The following is a 22,628-nucleotide window of genomic DNA, read 5'->3' on the forward strand; positions in this document are numbered from 1 at the left end:
ACTTTGCTAGGGATTGGACACATTTTCAATGTTGTAGTCTCTTTAGGTTACATACTATAATATGTAGCCAGATGTTGGAATCCTCCTTATCATAGGGGAGATAGCCATATGTATTTGTGTAGATCACTATCAGTCAAATTTTAATGAAATGCAGCAGTTCTTCTTTTGTATTTATTTATTTGTTTATTGTTGTACAATTTTTGCTTTTCATGTTGATGTTGATGCCCGTTAGTTATTAGTGTTAGTTATAAAACTTTATTTTCCTTCATTTTGTCTCTTATCAAAGGTGTGCATGGTTGTATCAGTTTTTTGTTGGCGTGTTTCAAATCTTTTGCCCCGATTCATTCCCCTCGTCCTCCCCCTTTTTTTGTTATTTTTTTTTCATTTGTTGCTTATAGAAACTTAAGTATGTGCATCTCTCTTTTCAATGAATTAGGTTTACTCCTTGCTTTTCACATTTCAACCTTTTTTTCTGTTTAGTTCGAGTAACAAAGATGTCTCATAACTCAGTTCGTGCTAGAGAGTATAGGCGAAATTGTTTAAAAAGAAAGCGAACACAAACTCATCATCGAATTGCAAGAGGTTAGTTTTGGATTGAGATTCATGATATTTTTAGTGGTTTATACTCCAATTTTTACTGATTTGATATATATGCGATTGTTTGTAATTTTTTTGTTTTGTTTTGTAATGCTTTAGAGGTCCTTGATTCCTCGGTGCCTGTTTTCTCTTTGAATGATTATATGGGTAATTTTTATTGCTCTCTTTATATTTTTGTATTTAATCTTTTTGTTTCTAATAATCTATTTTTTTATTTTATATGTTTTCAATGTCTCTATTTCTTCTTATGTTTTAGAAAATTTATTTGAGGTGTCCCAGAATGTTAATCAGAGTTCACATTTGACTTTGTCAGGTATAATAATATATTTAAGTATTTTATCCCATTTTGATTCTTTTCTGTTAAATTATATTTTAAATTTCTTTGGTTTATATGTAATAGTAAATGTATTTAAGTCATTTATTATTGTTTTTTTATGCTTTTAAACCTAAAAGGGTTATTTTAACTATTAGTAGGCCAGAGAGTTACTAATTAAACATATGTCTAGACTTTTGTACTGGGTCTCTTTTTAATTTGACAACTCAATTAATATTTTGTATAATTAAACGTGATGTAAGGTAATTATAATAACCCTAAATTGTGATAAGTTGTTATTAAATTAGGTAATGTAATCGTGAAATTGTTTAGTTGTTGATACATGGCTGAAAGTTATTGAAGTACCTAATAGTTGATTCAAAGCACATAGTCATTGAAGGTAATTAGATTAGCTACTGTAAGCCTGACCATCTATCGTATGTGGTAAATATAATTAATATCATTGTAAAATTCTTTATTGAATTGTTTAGATCAGTAGATATGTTTAATTTATATAGTTCTTTCAAACATACATAAGTACTACATCCTTTTTGGTTATTGAAGGTTTTAGTTGGTTTTGTTCGCTTTTTGGAAAACTGGCCGGTTTTAAGCGGTTCACATCCTTCTTCGGTTCAAACCTAAACTTGATCTGGTTATACTATCGGTTTGTGCGGTTCGTCGGTTTAATAGGCTGAACCGGCAGATCTGGTCTGATTCTTATAGCTATAGTTTTATGTCATAATTAGTGGTTTTACATTAAAAAAAATGTTTAATTAATTTGTCCATTCTTTTAATTTTTGCAAATCTTCTATCTGTTCCATATAATTATTTTTTTTAGTTCTCTTTGTCAAAATTTGTTTTTTTTTTCAGCTTCTTCAATTATCCCTTTGTTGATAGTGATTTGGTCAATTGTATCGCGATCTATTTACAATAAATAATGTCATGCATGGATTGAAGTCAGAAAAAAGAAAGGCTTGGTAGCGAATTAAGAGAAAAAATTGTGCAATGACTGAATTAAGTTAAAAACAATATATGCGAAATTGTTTTGTTCATTTTATACTTTATTATATTTGTAATGTTTACCTTACATGTTCATTCTTAAATAATTAATTGAATTTTTATTACATGAATATTTTCTTTTCTATATTTGGTTGTTGAATATATCTTTGCATAACTTTGTCTTATTTTAAATCAAAATGGATGATATAGACCAATCAGAAATATATGATCCTTCGATAAATTCATTCAGTCAAGTTGGTTCTGTTATTGATCATCCTCTGTTCTTGCAAAGTGAGATACAAGGTACGCTCTCTTTCTTAAATCATATATTATTGAAGAATAGTAAAATAGACTGCTTATTTATTTATGTTAAAACATCTGACTGTGATTATGTCGTGAGATGTTATTCAGTAACTGTAAAATAAAAATAGTGTTTTGTGATATATTGTCCTCACAAGATTCAAATGAGTCAAGTATTTAGTCTATATAATATCTTTATGCTAATGGTTTATTCATGTTGTGTTGAATCTATTTCGTGTCATATAATTCAGATGAGGTTCTTTTATTGTTGTGTATATTTTTCTCAATTTTATGTTACCAGGTTGCCTTGATGTTGGTGACCCTAACTATGAATGTTCAATTTGTGGCGCGTGTTTCTGGTTATCAGAACGTGTTGAAAGAGAGTCTACAGTTAATCGTCCTATTTTTACTGTTTGTTGCTCAAAGGGAAAAATCCAGTTACCTTATCTTCAAAGCCCCCAGATCTGTTATATGATTTGATCAATGGACATGATAGCAAGAGTTTGTATTTCCAAAAAAATATTCGATCTTATAACAGTATGTTTGCCTTCACGTCTCTTGGCGGTAAGGTAATGGATTCTGTGAATGATGGGAGGGGTCCACCGCAGTTTATAATAAGTGGTCAAAATTATCATCGGATTGGAAGTTTGCTCCCAGTTGCTGGTGAGAAGCCAAATTTGCACAGTTATACGTATACGACACTCAGCATGAGATAATGCATAGGCAGCGAATTTTTGGGTATGTGTGTTTGAAACTTTGTTGTTTAGTGTTTTTGTTGTCTTTATTGGTGTTTTATTGTTATCTGTATTGTGAATTAGGTTTATAGCTGTGACTTCATATATATACTGTGTTTTGTTCCTGTTATAATATGCTATTAGTTATTTTTTGCTAATAAAAGATTTTTAATATCAAAATATGTTACAATGGTATTTCTGTGTGGTTTTTAAATATATTTTTTCTGGTTAATATATTTTTTTTTAGGCAAACATCTGAGATAGATAAAGAGTTGATAACTGAGTTGTTGCAAATGATCGATACTCATAATGTCATAGCACAGTCTTTTCGAAGAGTTAGAGAATTATATGAGTGTCATCCATCTGAGATTTTCTCATTGAAGTTGTATTCACAACGGAACGTTGATCGAAGAATGTACAGTGCTCCCTCTTGCGATGAAGTTGCTGCTTTGATTGTTGGAGATTTTGATTCGTCGGACCATGGTCGTGACATTATTGTTCGATCTACTGGTGGTCGGTTGCAACGTATATATGAAACTCATGCTCTGTATTGGCCCTTACAGTATCCTCTGTTGTTTCCATATGGCGAGGATGGTTATCAGCTGAACATTGGTTATCGTGGTCAACAGCTCGGATATGTTCCTGGAAGGAGAACAAGAGTTTCCCTCAGGGAATTCATATGTTTTCGTCTCCAGATTAGGGAGCACGAAGATGGAATCATTCACAAGTCTAGGCGGTTGTTTCAACAATTTGTTGTTGATTGTTTCACGATGATTGAGTCGCAGAGGTTGTATGGATTAGAATGAAGCAAAGTACAATTAGAGGAGAAGTCCTTCAAGGAATAGAGGAGGCTATGCGTCGTGGCGATGATGAGGCTTCTTCAATTGGGACACGAATCATTTTGCCTTCCTCATTCACTGGTGGTAGACGTTATATGTTTAACCGTTGTCAGGATGCCATGGCGATTTGCAAACATTTTGGGTATCCAGATTTGTTCCTCACTATTACGTGTAATCCAAATTGGCCTGAGTTTCAGCGGTTACGGAGCGGGAGCGAATTCCGATCGCTGATCGTCCTGATATCTCTTGTCGTGTCTTTCATGCGAAGTTGAAGTGCCTCCTTAATGATCTCAAGGAAGGTGTGTTTTTTGGTCCACTTAATGCAGGTAAGTTCTTTTCTTTGTTAGGATTTCAATTTCTGTTAATCGTGTTTGGGATGTAGTTGTTGGCTTCTTCAGAATGTTTTTTGTATTTTTTAGGTATGTATACTATTGAGTTTCAAAAAAGGGGTCTACCGCATGCACACATGCTACTGTGGCTTAATGCGGAAAGCAACTTACAAAGTGTTGAAATTGTTGATGAATTCATCTGTGCCGAGCTACCCAATCCCCAGAAATTTCCATCTCTTTATAATGTTGTCACCAAGTACATGATCCATGGTCCCTGTGGTCCACTTAGACCGAGTTCTCCTTGCATGAAAGATGGTAAGTGCTCAAAATTTTATCCGAAAAAATTGTTGACCAAACGAGCTTTGATGAAGATGGCTATCCAATATATAGACGTCGTAATATGGGTGTCACAGTGAAGATCAATGATGTCGATATCGACAATAGATTTGTTGTGCCCTATAATCCACTGTTGTTAATGAAATACCAAGCTCACATAAATCTCGAGTTCTGTAACAAGTCAAACGTTATCAAGTATCTATTTAAATATGTTAACAAGGGTCCAGATCGGGTGACCGCAACTGTTGGAGAGAGATATGATGTTGGTCAATCTTCTCAAGTGGTTGATGAGATCAAACAGTATTATGATTGTCGTTATTTGTCACCGTCTGAATCCATGTGGAGAATTTTTGCTTATGATATTCATCAAAGATGGCCGTCGGTACAGAGGTTGACTTTTCACTTGCCCAACCAGCAACATGTTGTATTCGATGATGCTGACATCACTACTCATGTTTATTTGTGCAACAAAGATTTGTTGACGATGTTTACGGGTTGGATGATGGCCAACAGGCGGTTCTCGGAGGGCGGTCTCTAACATATGTTGAATATCCAGGGAAATTTGTCTATTGTTTGAGGAGTAGGGAGTGGAAGCCAAGATAAAGGGGATTTTCAATTGGAAGATTGAGTTTTGCTCATCCTTCATCTGGTGAACTTTTCTACATGCGGATGCTTTTGAATGTCCAGAGAGGTTGTACTAGCTTTCGAAGTATAAGAACCGTGAATGGTGTTACATATGATACATTTCAAGAGGCATGTTCCACCATGGGATTCTTGATAGATGATAATGAGTATGTTTCTGCTATTAAGGAAGTCGCTGAGTTAGCGTCGGCTGCGCAGCTAAGGAGGCTTTTTGTGATGTTGCTGTTATCTGGTTCCATGGGAAGACCTCTGTTAGTTTGGGAGCAAACTTGGACTTATTTGTCTGATGATATTCTTTACCGTAGAAGACACGAGCTGCGATATCCTGGTAAGATTTTTGTTTGTTGTGAATTTATTACAAGATAGGTAGGCACACACGCATCGACACAGTAGAGAAGTTATATTATGGTGCTAATATTTATTAATTATTGTTGAACGTAGATCTTACTATGAGTCAAGACGAGTTACAGACATTTTGTTTGTTGGAAGTTGAGAGACTATTGCAGAGTAATGGAAAATCATTGAGAAATTATGCTGGCATGCCCGTTCCTAATAACTCTTTAGTCTCTCAATTTAGCAATTTGATGCTGCTGCGTGAGTTGCAGTATGATACTGTTTCTTTGTCTCGTGAGCATGATGCAGATCTCTTAAAGTTAAATGAAGAACAGAGGGTGGTCTACGATAAAATTATTGACTGTGTTTCGAATAAGAAGGATGGGTTCTTTTTTGTGTACGGGTTTGGTGGCACTGGAAAAACTTTTTTATACAGAGTTTTGTCAGCTAGATTGCGATCTGAGAAAAAGATTGTTATCAATGTTGCTTCTAGTGGTATTGCTTCTCTGTTGTTACCTGGTGGTAAGACGGCTCATTCTATGTTCAATATTCCTGTTGATCTGACTGAAGATACTGTTTGCCGGATTAAGAATGACAGTCGAAAAGCTGAGGTATTTCGGTTGGCCGATTTGATTATTTGGGATGAGGCACCGATGACTAACAAATTAGCATTTGAAGCGCTTGATAGGACGTTGCGTGATATAATGGTTTCAGTCTCTGATAGGAATAAAGATTTACCTTTTGGTGGGAAGGTGGTTGTTCTGGGTGGTGATTTCAGGCAGGTGTTGCCAGTTATTCCAAAAGGTTCGCGTGCTGAGATTGTCATGGCTTCCATAAATTCTTCTATCATTTGGAAATACTGCGAAGTTTTGCGATTGACAACAAATATGAGGTTAGCAACCGGATCGGAACAATCAACTGCTCAGGAGTTAAGGTCGTTTTCAGATTGGATACTTCAAATCGGTGAAGGTCGATGTGGAGCAGTGGTCAACGATAAACTTTTTGTTGATATTCCTTCTGATCTAATCATTCCTGTCTTGGAAAATCCAGTGGAAGATATTGTAAATACAATCTATCCAAATTTGGTTCAGAATTTTTGTGATCCAAGTTTTTTCCAAGATAGGGCAATACTTGCTCCGACTGTCGAAAATGTTGAAGAGATAAACAATTATATAGTTGACCTGTTGCCCGGTGAGGAGAAAAGTTACCTCAGTGCTGATTCGATATGTGGTAGCGATGCTTATTCTGATATTGATGTTGATTGGATAACTGTTGAATTCTTGAACCAGATTAGGTGTTCTGGTCTACCTAATCATTTGTTGAAGTTGAAAATAGGCGTGCCTATTATTTTGTTGAGGAATATTGATCCGGCTGGGGGTTTGTGTAATGGGACTCGACTTGTCGTGCGAGATCTAGGGACAAATGTGATTGGTGCCGATATTGTTTCTGGTAGCAATGTTGGGGATAAAGTTTTTATCACTAGAATGAATATGATTCCTAGTGATACGGTTATACCGTTTAAATTCCAACGTCGTCAATTTCTGGTTTCTTTGTCGTTTGCAATGACAATCAACAAAAGTCAGGGTCAGACATTATCAACAGTCGGTTTGTTCTTGCGTCGTCCTGTGTTTTCTCACGGTCAGCTTTATGTAGCTGTTTCCCGAGTTAGGAATAGAAATGGTCTTAAGATTTTACTTTGTGATGAGGGATTAGTTGATGCTGCCAAGACTGAAAACGTTGTATTTAAGGAAGTTTTTGATAAGATATAATGTATTTTTTTGTTATATGATTCAGTTTTAACTGTGTAATTTATAGTTTTGATTTTGTGTATATGTTCTTTGTAGAGGGACATCTTCTTTGGGGTATTTTTAAAATTGTCTCAAGCATTTCGTGTGCACTAGATGCATTATTGTTTATGAACCATTAGTTTCTATTAAAAAAAGTTAAATGATGTTGTGAAGGAAAAGTATTCATACCTTTTATAAATATAGAATATATTAGTTGGAGAAAAAGAAGTATACGTTACCAATAAATATATAAATAAATAAATTGCATAATATATACTGTATTTAAAAGAAAAAAAGAAAGAGTACTCCGAATCAATAAATTTCACGCGATTAATCATTAGTATCGGAATAACTGGTTTAAATTGCATAATATATATTGTATTTATAATTATGTGATACTGTATAAGTAGATAATTGTGCTTTTTTGGATAAATTTGATGATTTATATGTTCATATTTTGTTTTTTTTTTATTTGGAAAAGCTATTTTTTAAATACAGTTATTTTATTTGATATGAAAAAGATATGAAAAATGTATTTCATTATGTGGTTTTGAAAATATTCAATTATAATCTAATTATATATTTTGTTAGGAAAAAAATTTCTTTGTGCTTTCTCTCTTCTATTTTTTTATTATTCTTTTCGTTTTAATAATTAGGTCAAATTCTAATTTCATTTTTAATATTTTAAATCTTTTATTTTAGTGCAAAATAATTTTACACCATTTTAGTATTATTTCAATGTTAAAATTGGTACAAATTTTATATATTAGGAAATATTTTGTATTAGAGTATTCAGATTTAAAGTATTTAATTATGTAATAAAATGTTATGCATTTATTATAGTTCATCTGTGTTCTTTTTTTATATTATCATTTGATTTCTATATAATGTAATTAAATGGTCTATATAAATGTTGGATATTGTATAAATAGATAATTATTCTGCTCATTTAAAACATACTATCTTTTTTAGTGGATAACTTTGATGATTGATATCTTCATATTTTATTTTGATTTTTTTTTTAGTTTAAAAAGCGATTTTTTCAAATATAGTTATTTTTTTCATATGAAAAAGTTATTTCATTTCATGCTTTTGAAAATATTCAATTTTATTAAAAAAATTACTTAATTACTTTTTTTTATTTTGATATTGTTTTTTCGGAAGAGAAAGATAAGCAAAGTGTATTCTTAATATATTAATAAGAATAAGATATGAGCGTTTTATTAATAAAAATAATTATTTATCTTTTCTTATAGGGAAAAGTCAAATCATATCAATATAAATTTGATTTTAAATTTGTCAATAAAATTTGATTTTAATGTAGATTATATCTTTTGTTAGAATAAAAATTCTTTGGTGGTTTCTCTCTTTTATTTTTTTTATTATTTTGTTTCTAATATTTAGGTCAAGTTGTAATTTGATGTTTGATATTTTAAATCTTTTATTTTAGTGCAGAATAATTTTTCTTGCATTTAATATTATTTCATTGTTAAATTTGATACAAATTATTTGTATTAGGAAATATTTTGTATTAGGCTATTGAAATTTAAAGTAGTAAATCTTGCACTAAAATGTTATACATTTATTAGAGTTTATGAATGTTCTTCTTTTATATTAAAGTTTGATTTCTATACAATATAATAAAATGGTCTATATAAATATGAGATATTCTATTAGCACATAATTGTCGTGCTGATTTAAAAAATATCCTCATCTCAATTTATTACGTGGATTTGATGGTATTAAAATTTATTGAAAAACTTGATTATTTGTTTTTTTAAATCTAATATTGTCTTTTCCAAATAAATTGAAAGAAACTATATTGTTAATATATCAATTATTTTACTTAATCATTTTTGTTGAAAAAAAATATTTTATAATAGTTAATACCAGATTTGAAATGTGAAAAGAAAGCAAGAAAAAATATCTTTAAAATAAATATAAAAAAAATAACTTCATAAAGTAAATTGATCATAACATTTATGTGACAATGGGATTTAATCAAACAAAATTGTTTTATGATGAGAATGGTGTATATTCTCTAACACTAAACAATTTTGATGGACTATATGACTACTTAGACATAAGAACATGAGATAAAATTTAATCAATTTATTTTTTATCAAGATCTAAAAATCAATAAATTTTTTATATTTCTAACATATATATTTAAGTAATAAATATATTATTTTAATTTTGATGTTTCTAACAAATATATTTAAATAATAAATATATTATTAGTAATGAATTTTTTATAATGTCATATGTGAATTTTTTCTTAGTACCTCTTAACATACTTGGTTTGAGGATTATGTTTTTATTAATACAATCCTCTCAATTTAGCCATAACCCTAACTAAAGTTAGATAATGTGACTTTGGTTAATTTTTTTTCCCCAAATTCATCACTTTCTCGGTAAAAGGCCTTGGAGCTCAACGCATTGTCTTCATCCCTAAGCTGAGTGCATCCGTCGGATCATTTCCCTGTGGGTTCCGTCGCTGAGGTTTCTTCTTCTCTCGTGGGTTTTGGCGACATGCAGGGAAGGTATGGATATCTCTGCGATTCCATTCGATTCTACCATGAAGGTGTTCTTGTGTCGGTTGCGTGTCTTCTCTCTCCCCAAGGTTCCTCTTTCTGTCTCTGTCTTGGTCATACGGCATTTCTCCTTCTCCATTTCTGTGATTTAGATAGCAGATGTCGGCACCGCGATTCAAGAGGTATATGTCGTCTAGATTCTATTCTCCTCCTTTTGAAGCGTTAGGGTTTCCTTCTCCAGTTTCAATTCCTTTTTTCCTGATAATTGTTACTGTTTTTCTTATGCATCGTTTAGTTTTTAGTTGTTTGGTTTCTGATCTAATCATGGTGATTGTTACTTTTTTTTTCAAATCAACGGTTCTGTCATATGTTTGTGGGTTTCGTGTTTCGGGAAAATAAATTTTTTCTTTGGGGTTTTGCTGAGTATAATTTATATGATGTTCTTACTTCTATTGGACTGAAGTTTACTGTAGTGTTAGGTATACTTGACTCCTGAAATTCTGTTCTTGCTTTATTGTGAATTGTCAAATCAGCAATATGTGGTAGGTACTTGGTAATTTGTAACATGTCTCTTCCCACATTGTTTTTGCTCTTTTCCTATCAGTATTTGGTTACTTGTGATATCGTCCTAAATGATGTGTGTAGGGATATCAATCTATATATGCCTATTAGTCTATCTCTGTCCCATATGTGAAACTTTCATTGTAAGCTTTAGTGTTTGTTAACTTTGGGAGTTTATAACTCCAACTCCTGTGTTTATCTTCTCTTATTGGTTCTGAAAACCTCTCTTTATATTTTCTTCTTTTGGTGTTGTTGTTCTATATATGTTGGGAATGAATAATCCTGTTGATTTGGTGGAGAAAATCACTCCCTGGAGGGAATCATGGAAGGTGCATGTTAAAGTTGTGAAGTTGTGGTACCAGAAGAATACTGCTTTGGATCCTTCTCAAAATCTGTTGCATATGGTCTTAATGGATGAGAAGGTCAGTTTTATTTTATTTTAGGGTTTCCTTAAGTTGTTGCCACTTTTCATTTTTTTTTAAATATGCTGAAGGGAATTTTTATTCTTTGTTGCAAACTGATATGTTTTTGTTGTTTTAAATTTTTTATGAATTGTTACTATGCTCTTTTCATTTTTTTTTAGGTATGCTGAAGGGAATTTTTATTCTTTGTTGCAAACTGATATGTTTTTCTTGTTTTAATTTTTTTATGAATTGTTACTATGCTGTTCGTATACTGAAATTTGTTAATAAATTCAAAATAATAACCATTTTTTTTAATTGCAGTTACACAAGATCCAAGCTACCATTAGAGATGAGCTTATATCAAAGTTTGCTGTGTCTCTAAATGAAGGTGATCTGTATTTGATAACCAATTTTACAGTTTTGCCAAACAGTGGTTTGAACAGAGTTACCAAACATCGGTTCAGGCTTTTGTTCCAATACAAGACCTCTGTTGTTTCTGTGGTCTCTCCAAGGATAACTCATTCCGGGTTGTGTTTTACATCAATAGATGAAATTGATCAAATGACAAAGGACCACAATTTCCTTATTGGTTTGTACAAGTTTCTTGCTCTACTCTTTTAGTATCATAGTATTCTGTTTTACCAAGTGTGCTTTCTGATTCAAAATTGTATATATTTCAATTTAATTATTAGACTTTGTTGGGATCATTACTGGTGTTCGAAAAGAAAGAGATGTAGCATCATATGGGAAGCTCATCAAAGCAGTTGTGCTAGAAGTTTTTAGTCATGGGTAATATGTCTTTGAGTTTCTCCTATATCAGTAGTTATGTTCTATGCATTCAATTTTTTTTTTTTTGTGTTCCAGGCTTTATGTTTATAACAATAAATATATAGTTACATCCTTTTGATCTTTTGAGAGTTATTTCTCTAGGAAAAAGGTCCAATGCAATGTGTTTGGAAATGCTTGTGATCTCTTGGAATATGAAAACTTACAGAAATATCCAAGATCTCCACTGATTGTCCTTGAGTCCTTTAAAATCAAAGCAATTGAAGGTTAGTTTCAGGCATATTCAGGGAATTTTTACTCTAATATTTACTTTTCTGAAATCTGATGTTTTCAGCTTAATATGGTTTGAGGCTAATAGAGTAGTATTCTTTAATGCAGGTGGAGTAATTCTACAGAATGTGATCAATGTCTCTAGATTATTCATTAATCCAGACATTCCTGAGTCTGTTGAGTTCCTAAGCAGGTTAGTTTTGATAAGAGTTTTGTAGATCTACAAGCTGCTTTGGTTATTTAGTTGGTATTCATGTATATGTTTTGTGTTATGAATATTAGTTATTGTGTCTTTTATGTAGATTTAGTGTAGCCAGTTATGGATTCTCAAGACTTGTGACCAATGACCTTGGATACTTAATTTCTAAAGTTGATGGTGATTATTTCAATCCCAAAGAGATCAGTAGTATTCAAGATCTTGATGTAGATAACAGGGTACTGTTTTAGATTGGCAAACTCTGCATTTAATACTTAAACTTCAATTTCTTAAACATGTGTGTTTGTGTTTATATAATTGTTTTTTTAATTTTACAGGATGCTCATTACTTTGTAATGGGGACAATTAAGGAAGTTATGGATGAACCAAATTGGTGGTACTACTCATGTGTATGTGGTCATCCTGTTGTTGACCATGAGGATCTCTACCTTTGTGATGCTTGTTGTTCATGTGTTGAACATGTTATGCTCAAGTAAGGTTCATATGTAACTCTACTATTCAATGCATTAATTCTGAATCTTTTGGATTTTTGGTTGGTTTTCTCTTATGTGTCATTCTATGTGTTGTTAAGCAGCTTTAATTTATTGGTTTTAGTTATCATTCTTGGTTGTTAATTGTGTTAGGTATAGGATTCGGGTAAAGATTCACCATGCTGGGTGTGATGTTTTGTTTGTTCTGCTTGAAAATGCGGCAACAAAACTATTTGGAAAAACCTGTTCTGAAGCATTTCTCAGGATAGACGAAGAATTCCCTCTTGATCCTAGTGTGCTTGCAGTATCAACTCCTTCATATTGAACCTCATTTAATACTTATTATATATTTTTTTTCAAGTTTATTGACTCTTTTATATTGAACTCTCAAGGTCTGTCGGTCATATTCTCCACAAATGTTTGGTGATGTTGTTGGAGAGCATAAAGTTTTCAAGGTTGAAATTCTTCCTGCGGTTGATCCAGATTACTCCGGGTCCTTTAAAATTGTAAATGTGTTTAGTGATAATTCTGAACCAGCTACAAGTGATGATTATATGAATGTATGATTTCTCACTCTATGTTACAACATGTTCATTCATTTTTCTTTTTTCTGAATCAATGGATTCGATGCTTATTCTAACCAAATTATCCCAGGCAAGGCTTCATGATCCGATTTTTCCACCAATCTACGATGCCTGTTTGCAGTATGGAATTGGGGAAGATTACAAGACTCAAGTAGTTTGTGATAATTCTATTCAATCAGAAACTATTGAAGATATTATTACTGATCTTATTTCACCTAATCGCTGTTATTCTGATGTTGAGAATGTATGTTTTTTTTCCCTCATTTCTTATAAAATCTGTTGGTTATTTCTTTTTGTTATTCTTCTTACATTTTTTGCTAAAAAGTCAGTAATTGATAGTTTTGTAAATTATTTGAAATTTGAAATGCTGTATTAATTTTTTCTTTGCTGGCAGGGTGGTTTTGTTTTCATTCTTGGAACTATATCATCTGTTTTCAAGAATCATAAGTGGTGGTTCTCAACTTGTTTATGTGGTTCTCTTGTGTCAACTAATAAACAAATTTTATCATGTGATCTATGTCAGCTTCAATGCATTGATGCTGTTCCAAGGTGTTTTGTTCTTTAGTTTTGTTCTGTTTTCCTAACTGATTATCATTTCATGTTAACTCAAATTTTCCTTGTTTTTTCTTGGTTTTCAAGATTCTGCTTGAAGATTGTAGCTTCTCATGCAAATGGCAACAATATATTTGTTCTCAAAGATCGTGAGGTTGTGCAACTGATAAAGACAAGATGCTCCACCTTTTTGGATAGACACCCAGAGTTGAATCAGGTTGTTATCTAGCTGTGGTTTTAATTAGTATATAGATATAGATACAGTTAGTTTGTATTTATTGGCATTCTTAAAGAAAGCCTCAATTATTATTATCCTATTTTTTATTTTTTTTTTGTTTTTAGGAATCTTATTGCAAAGTTGTTCCATTGAAACTCATTTCAAGTCTTTTGCACAAAAAAGTTGTGTTCATGGTTGATGCTAGGCCTGTGGGTTATGAGATGAATCGATCTGTGTATATTGTTCAACAAATCTGGGATGATGCCTCTGTTATTAATGTTTTTGAGTCCGCTGCTGAGATGAATGAGCATAAGGTTTGGCTGTATAGTTTTTGTAATTTGTTCAATTATTAGTATTTAAAAATATCAATAACTTAGAGGTTTTCAATTTTTTTCAGATTCATGTTCTGGTTGATTCTATCCCTGAGGTTGAAGATGCTTTTAGCCAATGTGGAAGTGATCATGAGGCTGTTGAAGATCTAGATGCATTTTAGTTTAATATGTTAAGATAGTAGTTTGAGTTGTTGTTATGCATGATCTTGATGCTTTTTAGTGTATTATGCTCAGATACTACTTTAAATTGTTGTTTAATTTGTAATATAATGGTAGTCTTTTCTCAATTCCAATATGGATATATCTGTGATATTTATATATTTAATGAAATTCATTTTTTAATTACAGCAGAAAAAATGTGTTTTTTTTATGAGTTTCAAATAATCTGGTGAAATAATTAATCAATTATTAATCAGTATTAAAAAAGAAATGATAATTGTGAAAAAAAATATAGATAGTTTTTAATACATTGCTTTTCATTACGATTTAAATTTATTCAAGCTAAAGTTGAATTTAATTGTTATTAAAAAATATATCTCTCTTTATTTTTTTTGTATTTAATCAAATTCCTTTTTAATTACAAAAAAAATAATATGCGTTTATTTTACCAGTTTTAAATAAACGGATGAAATAATAAAATTATTATTAATCAATATTAAAAGAAATGATAAATAAAAAAATATACTGGTCAATAAAGTTGTTTTCATGACTATTATTAAGTATATATAACCTAACATTCAATTTAATTGTTATTAAAAGATATATATCTTATCAATATTTTTAATTTTCTTTTTTGGCAAAAAAATGTCAATTCAACGGTGCCATACTCCCATTAACACATAACTCATGTTGTCCCTTTTCTTAATTTTGTTCATTTACGGGTTCTTTCTTCTCCTTTTCTTTCTCGCTATGAAACCGGAATTCCTTTCCGTCAGCTGATCAATCGCTACTCTTGCTCGCCGTTTCCAGAATCAGAAAGCGAACTACCCAGAGCTCGAAACGCTAATGATTTATTTCAACGCTAGGATCTTTGCTTTCTTCTCCGAGTTTCGTTTCGTGTTCCCTACCAAACTGTTTCTACGAGCCGTGTTCTCCTGGGAGTTTGTTCCTCGCCGTTCATCTTATTTATGGATTTCTCAATTTTCTGCTCAGATTCAACATCTCAGATTCTTGTGATGAATTTTGGCATCTGTTCCGCGATTGAACCAGGTTTTATTGTCTATTGTTTCTGAAATCCTTAATTGAACAAATTCTGAGGTTTTTTGGTTTCTCTTCTGTGGTTAAGCGACATTTTATTCTCTAGGCTTTGTGAAATTCTTAATCTTTCAAATTTTGTTCCACTTTAGGCATGGGTTTTATTGTTTATGGTTTCTGAAATCCCTAATTTTTCAAATTCTGATGATTTTGTCTATGGTTTCTGAAATCCCTAATTCTTCAAATTTTGATGATTACTGGTATCTGTTATATGGTTAATGCACATTTTATTCTCTAGGGTTTGTGAAATTCCTAATGTTCCAATTAATTATGGTTGTACGTCGGACCTGTTAGTTAATTTTGTAGATTCTCTAATTCAGTGCTAATTTGGTGTCATTTTGTAGGTTTAATTATTTGGTTTGGAAAAAATATTTTACTTTTGTTCTTTATCTGAGCTAATCTTCTTAGTTTGTTATTGTGTTCTTCTTGATTTAATGATTCGGCTCAACAATTGATTATCAATTTTCAGTTTCAATTATGGAATCTATGTTTCTGATGGGAATAAGTTTACATGTCTTCTATTTTAGCAGTCATACTTATTGGGAATAGTATTATTATATAGTCAAAGATAGGATCAATCAGTAGGTATGGTTTCTTTATAGATTTATAGATATATAGATAGATAGGTAGATAGATGTATATAGATTCATAGATAAGTTGATATGAGATATCTATCTATATTATATAGAGGTATGGGTAAATCTAATTTAATTACCTATGGACACATTGAATGTCATATGTCAATCAATCAATCAATGTAGCCAAGGAGTGTAAGAGAAACGTATTCTACAAGCTTTGCCTTGGAAACTTGGTCATTCCTCTTGTATAAGTAGTAATGAGGTGATGGAGTATTGTGTTGATTTTTCAAGGGCTATCACTTGTTCCTTACTTGTCTTTTTTCTCTTGCATTCCTTTCTCTTGAGATAAATCTGAGATCCCACACAGTTTTCTGTTGCTGCTATTTTGTTCTTTAATTTCTTTTTTTTCATCCACATTCTTTGATCTTTAGTATTTATTTATTTATTTGATAAGATAAGATGAATCTTCCTATTGATCCTGTTCAGAAAATCTCTCCATGGAAGGAAACTTGGAGTATTGAGGCTAAGATCTTGACCATTTGGGAAGATGCTAGCATTGTTAATGAAAATATGCAGAAAATGTTACATATGGTGTTGATGGATAAGCAGGTCAGTATTGTATTTTAAATATCCTGTGTATGTGTGTTTGTGTGTCCCGATGTTGTATCAAAAAATCAGTTTTTACTTAAGTAAATCGTGTATCTGATCAGTTTTAGGATGTAATATGTCATGGTATGATATTTAGAAATGGTGATGTGATCTTTTTCCTCTTTTTCAATTTGCAGCACCACAAGGTTCAAGCAACTGTTGACCATGATTTGATCACAACTTTTATTCATCAGTTAAAAGAAGGACATGTATTCATTATTTCTGATTTCAAAGTGATACCTAATGGTGAATTGGTTAGGGTTACAAGACATCGATTCCGGATCCTTTTCAAGTGTAGTACCTCTGTTGTTGCAGCTGAAGATAGAGACATACCTAATCCTGGTTTAAGTTTAACCTCTGTGGACGAGATTCTTCAAAAGCGCTCTGATTATGAGTACCTAATAGGTAAGTTTCCCTTTTTGAGATTTGACCTGGAATAAAGGTGTTTTAAAGTGAGATTAATAACAGCTGAATAAAATGTCTTGTGTTATTGTATCCTGTGGTTGAATCTTTTCTGCTATATTATGACTAAACAGATTTTGTTGGTGTTCTGTGCGGATTGAAAAGGAAAAGTGATGTTGAGTTTAATGGAAAGATATTCAGAGTTATTGTCCTTGCAGTTTTTGCAGATGGGTATCGCTTCCCTTTCTTTTTTTTATTCTATTCTATTTTTAAATCATGTTATGCCTGTTTTTCATATCTTTTATTATTGTTGGATTATTCTATTGTTGTTGCTCATTTTTTATAATGATTACACAGGAAGAAAATCCCCTGTATTCTTGTTGGTGAGTGTTCTGCTCTTATGGATATCAATAGTTTGAAAAAGTATCAGAGAGCACCAGTTCTTATTCTGGAATCTTTCAAGATCCAAGTGAATGGAGGTGAAAAGTTGTCCATGTTGCACATATGTCTGAGTTTGATTTCTTGATATATTTTTGTTTACCAATTAATTGTTTCTTTCTCACTTAGTTTCTTCTTATTGTGTTTCATGATTTTTTAGATAAAGTTAGTCTTCAAAATGTCATCAATGTTTCTCGGGTTTCAATCAACCGTGATATGCAGGAAACAGTGGATTTTCTGAATGGGTTAGTTCCATTCAAACTCGTGAAATTTTGTCCCAATGAACTGACAATTTCTGTCTTTGTCTCTATCCCTCAGTCGCTTACTCTGTCTCTCTATTTCTCAGTTTCTTATTCTCGCTCTTTCTCTATATTTCTCACTCACTCTGTTCCTCTCTCTCTTTTTCTCTTTCTCTCTGTCTTTCTCACTCTCTCTGTCTCTATATGTGTTTTTCTGAAATTGTTTTACTGTAATCTTTTTTTTTCATAGATACCATATCGCAAGCCATGATTTCAGTAGACTGTGTAGTGATGAGAATGGGGATTTAGTATGTGTAATCGATGATGAATCTTTTGACTGGAAGCTAATGCGGACTATTGCTAATCTTAAAGGAAACAATGAGGTGTGTACTATTAGGTTTTTTACATGTTCTAGGGCTATGTAAGAAGTACTCATGTTAATTGATTTTTCGATGTTGTAGACAGGGCTTGTGCATTCGATTCTGAAATTTTTTATTTTAATAGGATGGACAATTCTTTGTGGTTGGAAAAATTAAAGAGATTGTTGAAGATCCAGAGTGGTGGGTTTCATTGTCAGCTGTGCGGCAAAGAGGTCCAGCATTTTATGACCAGGTAAATCCAGGTTATGATTTAGAAAACTTTTTTCGATCTGTTATGATTCAATAATATAAGTTAGCTTCACTTATCACCTTCTTGTGACTCTCACAAATAGATTAATCTGATGTTTAGTTTCTTGGTTATAGTTACAGGATTAAGATACTTGTTGAAGATGGTACTTCTTGTGGAATGTTTGTGTTGTTAGACAGTGCGGCGACTAAGCTATTAGGGAGAACCTGTTCTGATGTGTTTTTGTTGTTAGAAGATGAAATGGAGGTATGGTTAATGTTCTTAAGTTTTATTTCTGTATACTTTATCAATAAGTATTTCTTATTCTTCAATTTCATTCATTAATTAGTGATCATTTTTGAATATCTATGTCAGAAAATTGAGCACCCATACTGTCCAAAATTTTTTCATCAACTCATTGGGAAAGAGATTGTTTTCAAAGTTCAGGCGAAGCGGATTAACAGTCCCGGTATTGTGGTACCTTTAAAATCATCAATGTCATTAGTGATGCACGTTTTTTCAGGAAAGTTCAGTCTAATCAGTGCATCAAGGTTAGTGCGGTCTCTTTAAGTTAGATACTAGTGAATTAGAGGAGTTGTTTTTAGATATAGTTTCTTGATCGCCAGTTTCTAATTCTTTGGCTGTTCTTTTGAATGCTATCCTTTACATGCCAATATGATTTTGCCGCATACTTTACAAAGTTGGCTTCCATTTGTGATTCATGTTTTTGTTTCCAAACTTTAAGGATGTTACTTTTGATTCGGGCTTTAGCCCAATACTTGAAGACTTCTCTCAGTGTGGACAGCTTAGAAGTTATCACAACCAAGTTGTTTCTGGTGTTCCAATAGAACTGCATAGTGTTAAAGAGATGCTTGCTGACATTCTTTGTGCTAAAATATATTCTTCTGCATCAAGAAATGTTAGTATTTATGTTTATGTTTTCAACCGTCTCAAATGTATTTCAACATGTGTAGTATGATAGAAACATGTATCATAATATGCCAATTACTGTTTCTCTACAGGATCAGATTTGTATTTTGATCGGTGAAATTATTGATGTGCCAAAACATCAGAAGTGGTGGTACTATTGCTATTTGTGTAATGCACCTGTTTCTCATGTTGGAAATTTATTTTATTGTTATCTGTGTAAAATTGAGTGTTTTGATGTCATAAGAAGGTATCTATTTTATCTCTTGGAGTTCTTGGTACCAGTTTTTCTTTTTGTTTAATTTCATCTTCTACAACTGTCTCTTAGTGTATATTTTTTCTTTTGTTTACATTATTTAGGTATCGCATCAAAATTATTGTTTCCCATTCAAATGGGAGCAATATTTTCATACTTGAAGATGATGAGGTGATGCAAATACTGAAAAAGAGTTGCATAGATTTTTTGATGGACCAAGTAAATTCGTCCCAAGTAATCATTTTGTTTTTAATTTAATTTAATTGTCCTTGTTTTCAGTTGACTGTTTATGGTTCAGGTATGTGAATTTTGCTAATGTACCTATTTTTTTTTTCCTTTTTCTTAGTCAACGGATGATTACACTATTCCGAATAGCATGATTTCTCAGTTGATGAACAAGAAAATTGTCTTCATAGTGGATCCTAGACCCATTGGATATGATTTGAATAAATCTCTTCATGTTGTTCGTGCAATATGTGATGATGTTGATATTGTGAGCTTTTTGGAGGACTCCATCCATGATAATCAACAGCAGGTGGTACCATTGTTATGTCAATCTGATGTTGCGTTAGTCCAGTCTCCTTTTTTTTTTTTATCAAGTTAGCCTCAATTGCCTATATTGTTATGTGTTTTTTCATGGGCGATGTATTAAGTGTTACTGATGTTATTCCTCTCTTGTTCCATTTAGAAATTTCCTCTGGATCCCTTTGTTCCTCATTTTCCTTTCGAATTTAAGAATCCTGTTGAGTTTCACTCCAATGCAACCGTTCAATGTTCCTCGAGCTCAGGTGCTCCAGTGCATCATGCTTCACCGATTTCCGTTCTGAACTGGAATTGTTGGGTATTTCTTTATCTAATGGGCTTTGATTCTTTATCTATTAGTAAACTATGTTTACACTAATACATATATGGATACATGTATGTTGGTTACCTTTGGTTTCTTTATTTGTTTAATATCTCTGTTATTACTTTCCAAATTTTTATCATACCTGATTTCTTTATTATCTCAATTTGTTTTATTTATTTATTTATTTATTTATTTTTTATTTTTTTTCTTCTGTGTTCCTTGTTCTTATATTTTGCTGTGTTCTCTGTAGACTGTTAACCATGCTTTTCATGCAAGAATCTGCTCCTCACAAGGTTCCAATTTAGTTGGCAATCATCAGCCTCTCACTATTAGGGAGGAGCTTCGGAGGGCGTTTGGAGATTGTGAAAATACTAGCGATGCTGTGGAAAGGATGGATGAGTGTAGTGGCTAATTGTTTCTTACATTACAATATATAATTATATAGATATCTATAATATCATTGCAAGACTCTGAAGAATTGTTAGAATTTTGCTTAGTTGTGTTAAGTACTTGGGAAATTGGTAAAGTATATTGTCAATGGATCTATTTTGGTATGTAATTATCAACTCATTCTTTGGAGTTGTGATATTTATAAAAGGTATTGTTCTCTTTCTTGTGCTTAAATTTGTATGTATCGTTATTGTATATAGATGTGGGGTTTGTTTGGTATATATATATATATATATATATATATATATATATATATATATGTTGTTACAACTTATTAAAATGTATTCCATAATTTAGATAATGAATTCCAAAATCATTTAAAAATGTATTTTTTTAAATTGTGTTATAATTTTATATTTAGATTTAGATATCTCATGTAAAAGGATTTTTTTAGTGAAATTGGTTATGTGTATTTCTTATTTATTTATCATGTGAAAATATATATTTCAAACAAAATTTTAAAACATAAATTTCAATTATTAAAAAAAAATCTAATGAATTCTTTAGTAATTTTACTTTTATTATTAAAAATATATCAACTCTACTAAAAAGTAAATAAAAATATGTTATTCATCCTTTTTTGTTTTTTCGATTTAGTAGTGATCCAATACTCAAATACTTAGTTGGTTTTATTAATTTTTTATTGATATATCTAAGTTATCTATGTTAGTACTTTAATAGTGTATAGTTAGATATTTTTTTCATAAAAAAAAGGATAAAACTTTCTAGGCAGCAAAACGCTGCGGTTCCACTCAATGAGACAAGTAGCAAGCCCTAACTTCATGCTCCCGTGCCAGACCTAGCATTCTAGAGTCCAGGGCGCCGTTTCAATCTCATCGAGCTCCAGAGAGCCCCTCAGCTTCGTTCAGCAACCACCTCCTGCCGCCGCCATTGTTCGTTCGAACAGCTACCGTCTGCGCGCTCACTTCCCCTCGATCGCGAAGCAGCCATCGCAACCTTGGAAGCCTCGATCGCGCGGTAGCCATCGTAACTTTCGAAGCCATCGTCTACTCGAGCACTCTTGCATGCTCTGTCTCCCTCGGTGTTTCTGTCTACCTTGGTCACTCGGTGTCTCTGTCTCTGTCTCTCGGTGTCTCTCTCCCTCTCCGCGACCACAGTCTCTTGCATGTTCTCTAGGTAACCTTTTTTTGTTAACTATCAATTTATGATTGAAGTCTGGTATAGTGAAACTCTGTTAACTCTTATATAGTGAAACTGTGTTACTGAAATAGTGAACCTCTGTGAACACTGATTCAACTGATCTGAATCTTTATTTGAAAATTATTTTTTGGTTCTTTGATTTTTAGGGTGCTTGCCGCTTCAATTTGAGGAGATTCTGAATTTTGGTTTAAACTGTGATTGAATGTTCTTTGGTTTGGGTATTTTTCACTTTCCTGAAACCTTATCTTTTAATTCGTTGATATCAAATTATTGTTTTCAGCCTTGGTGATTTTTAGATATTCTTTTTGGTTGTTTTCTTTTTAAATGTTTCAATTGGTGTTATTGTGTTGTTGGTGTGATTTAAATGTTCTTTTTGATTCTTTCTTTTGCTCGAATGCCCAGACAATGCTTGATTGCTTGGATTTAACTGTTCAATGGATAAATTTAATCATGCTGGTTCAGATGCTTTTTGAACTTTGCTTAAATTAAAAGTTTTATATGATGTTGACTAGAAACATAAATTGAGTTTACTAATTCCCATGTCCTGAGTGTTAGTGTTGCTATTTTCTTATCTTATTTGTTATCAGTTTTAATGTTTTATTGTGGCTTTTGTTTCTATGTGAAAATTCTTAAATATCTTCACTTTCCTACCTGATTTAAGGTGCTACAAATGACATGCTTTATGT

The 22,628-nt window shown here is 32.0% G+C and overlaps 4 protein-coding genes and 1 long non-coding RNA gene across 7 annotated transcripts; all 5 read left to right on the plus strand.

The window, feature by feature from the left end:
* The first annotated feature begins 3,745 nt into the window (after positions 1-3,745).
* Positions 3,746-4,985, plus strand: LOC140183365 (uncharacterized). The gene is made up of 4 exons (XM_072231776.1): positions 3,746-3,872; positions 3,980-4,108; positions 4,202-4,426; positions 4,525-4,985. The coding sequence occupies exons 1-4, from the start codon at positions 3,746-3,748 to the stop codon at positions 4,983-4,985; spliced, it is 942 nt and encodes a 313-aa protein (XP_072087877.1).
* A 125-nt stretch (positions 4,986-5,110) lies between these two features.
* On the plus strand, positions 5,111-7,191 carry LOC112805226 (uncharacterized). Its single transcript, XM_025847627.1, has 2 exons — positions 5,111-5,417; positions 5,531-7,191. The coding sequence occupies exons 1-2, from the start codon at positions 5,111-5,113 to the stop codon at positions 7,189-7,191; spliced, it is 1,968 nt and encodes a 655-aa protein (XP_025703412.1).
* A 2,421-nt stretch (positions 7,192-9,612) lies between these two features.
* Positions 9,613-14,423, plus strand: LOC112695694 (uncharacterized). 2 transcript variants are annotated; one of them, XM_025748140.3, is made up of 15 exons: positions 9,613-10,726; positions 11,030-11,096; positions 11,173-11,297; positions 11,401-11,497; positions 11,639-11,760; positions 11,873-11,957; positions 12,067-12,199; positions 12,299-12,453; positions 12,605-12,755; positions 12,844-13,011; positions 13,106-13,279; positions 13,430-13,584; positions 13,675-13,804; positions 13,930-14,118; positions 14,202-14,423. In XM_025748140.3, the coding sequence occupies exons 3-15, from the start codon at positions 11,270-11,272 to the stop codon at positions 14,295-14,297; spliced, it is 1,683 nt and encodes a 560-aa protein (XP_025603925.1). In that variant the 5' UTR covers positions 9,613-10,726; positions 11,030-11,096; positions 11,173-11,269; the 3' UTR covers positions 14,298-14,423. The 2 variants fall into 2 exon arrangements, with proteins under 2 accessions (XP_025603925.1, XP_025603923.1); XM_025748138.3 differs by having other exon boundaries at positions 11,030-11,297.
* A 2,369-nt stretch (positions 14,424-16,792) lies between these two features.
* On the plus strand, positions 16,793-18,072 carry LOC140183366 (uncharacterized). The gene is made up of 3 exons (XR_011879383.1): positions 16,793-17,497; positions 17,617-17,701; positions 17,946-18,072. It is a non-coding gene; the product is annotated as an uncharacterized lncRNA (long non-coding RNA).
* Positions 18,073-19,046: 974 nt separating this feature from the next.
* Positions 19,047-20,862, plus strand: LOC112695697 (uncharacterized). Of its 2 annotated transcripts, XM_072231781.1 has the most exons (5): positions 19,047-19,220; positions 19,324-19,718; positions 19,831-20,019; positions 20,173-20,325; positions 20,582-20,862. In XM_072231781.1, exons 2-5 carry the CDS (start codon positions 19,659-19,661, stop codon positions 20,741-20,743), a joined length of 564 nt encoding a protein of 187 aa, XP_072087882.1. In that variant the 5' UTR covers positions 19,047-19,220; positions 19,324-19,658; the 3' UTR covers positions 20,744-20,862. The 2 variants fall into 2 exon arrangements, with proteins under 2 accessions (XP_072087882.1, XP_072087883.1); XM_072231782.1 differs by lacking the exon at positions 19,047-19,220 and having other exon boundaries at positions 19,310-19,718.
* Positions 20,863-22,628: the final 1,766 nt, after the last annotated feature.

Source organism: Arachis hypogaea, unplaced genomic scaffold (assembly GCF_003086295.3).
Source record: "Arachis hypogaea cultivar Tifrunner unplaced genomic scaffold, arahy.Tifrunner.gnm2.J5K5 arahy.Tifrunner.gnm2.scaffold_830, whole genome shotgun sequence".
Classification (NCBI taxonomy): domain Eukaryota; kingdom Viridiplantae; phylum Streptophyta; class Magnoliopsida; order Fabales; family Fabaceae; genus Arachis; species Arachis hypogaea.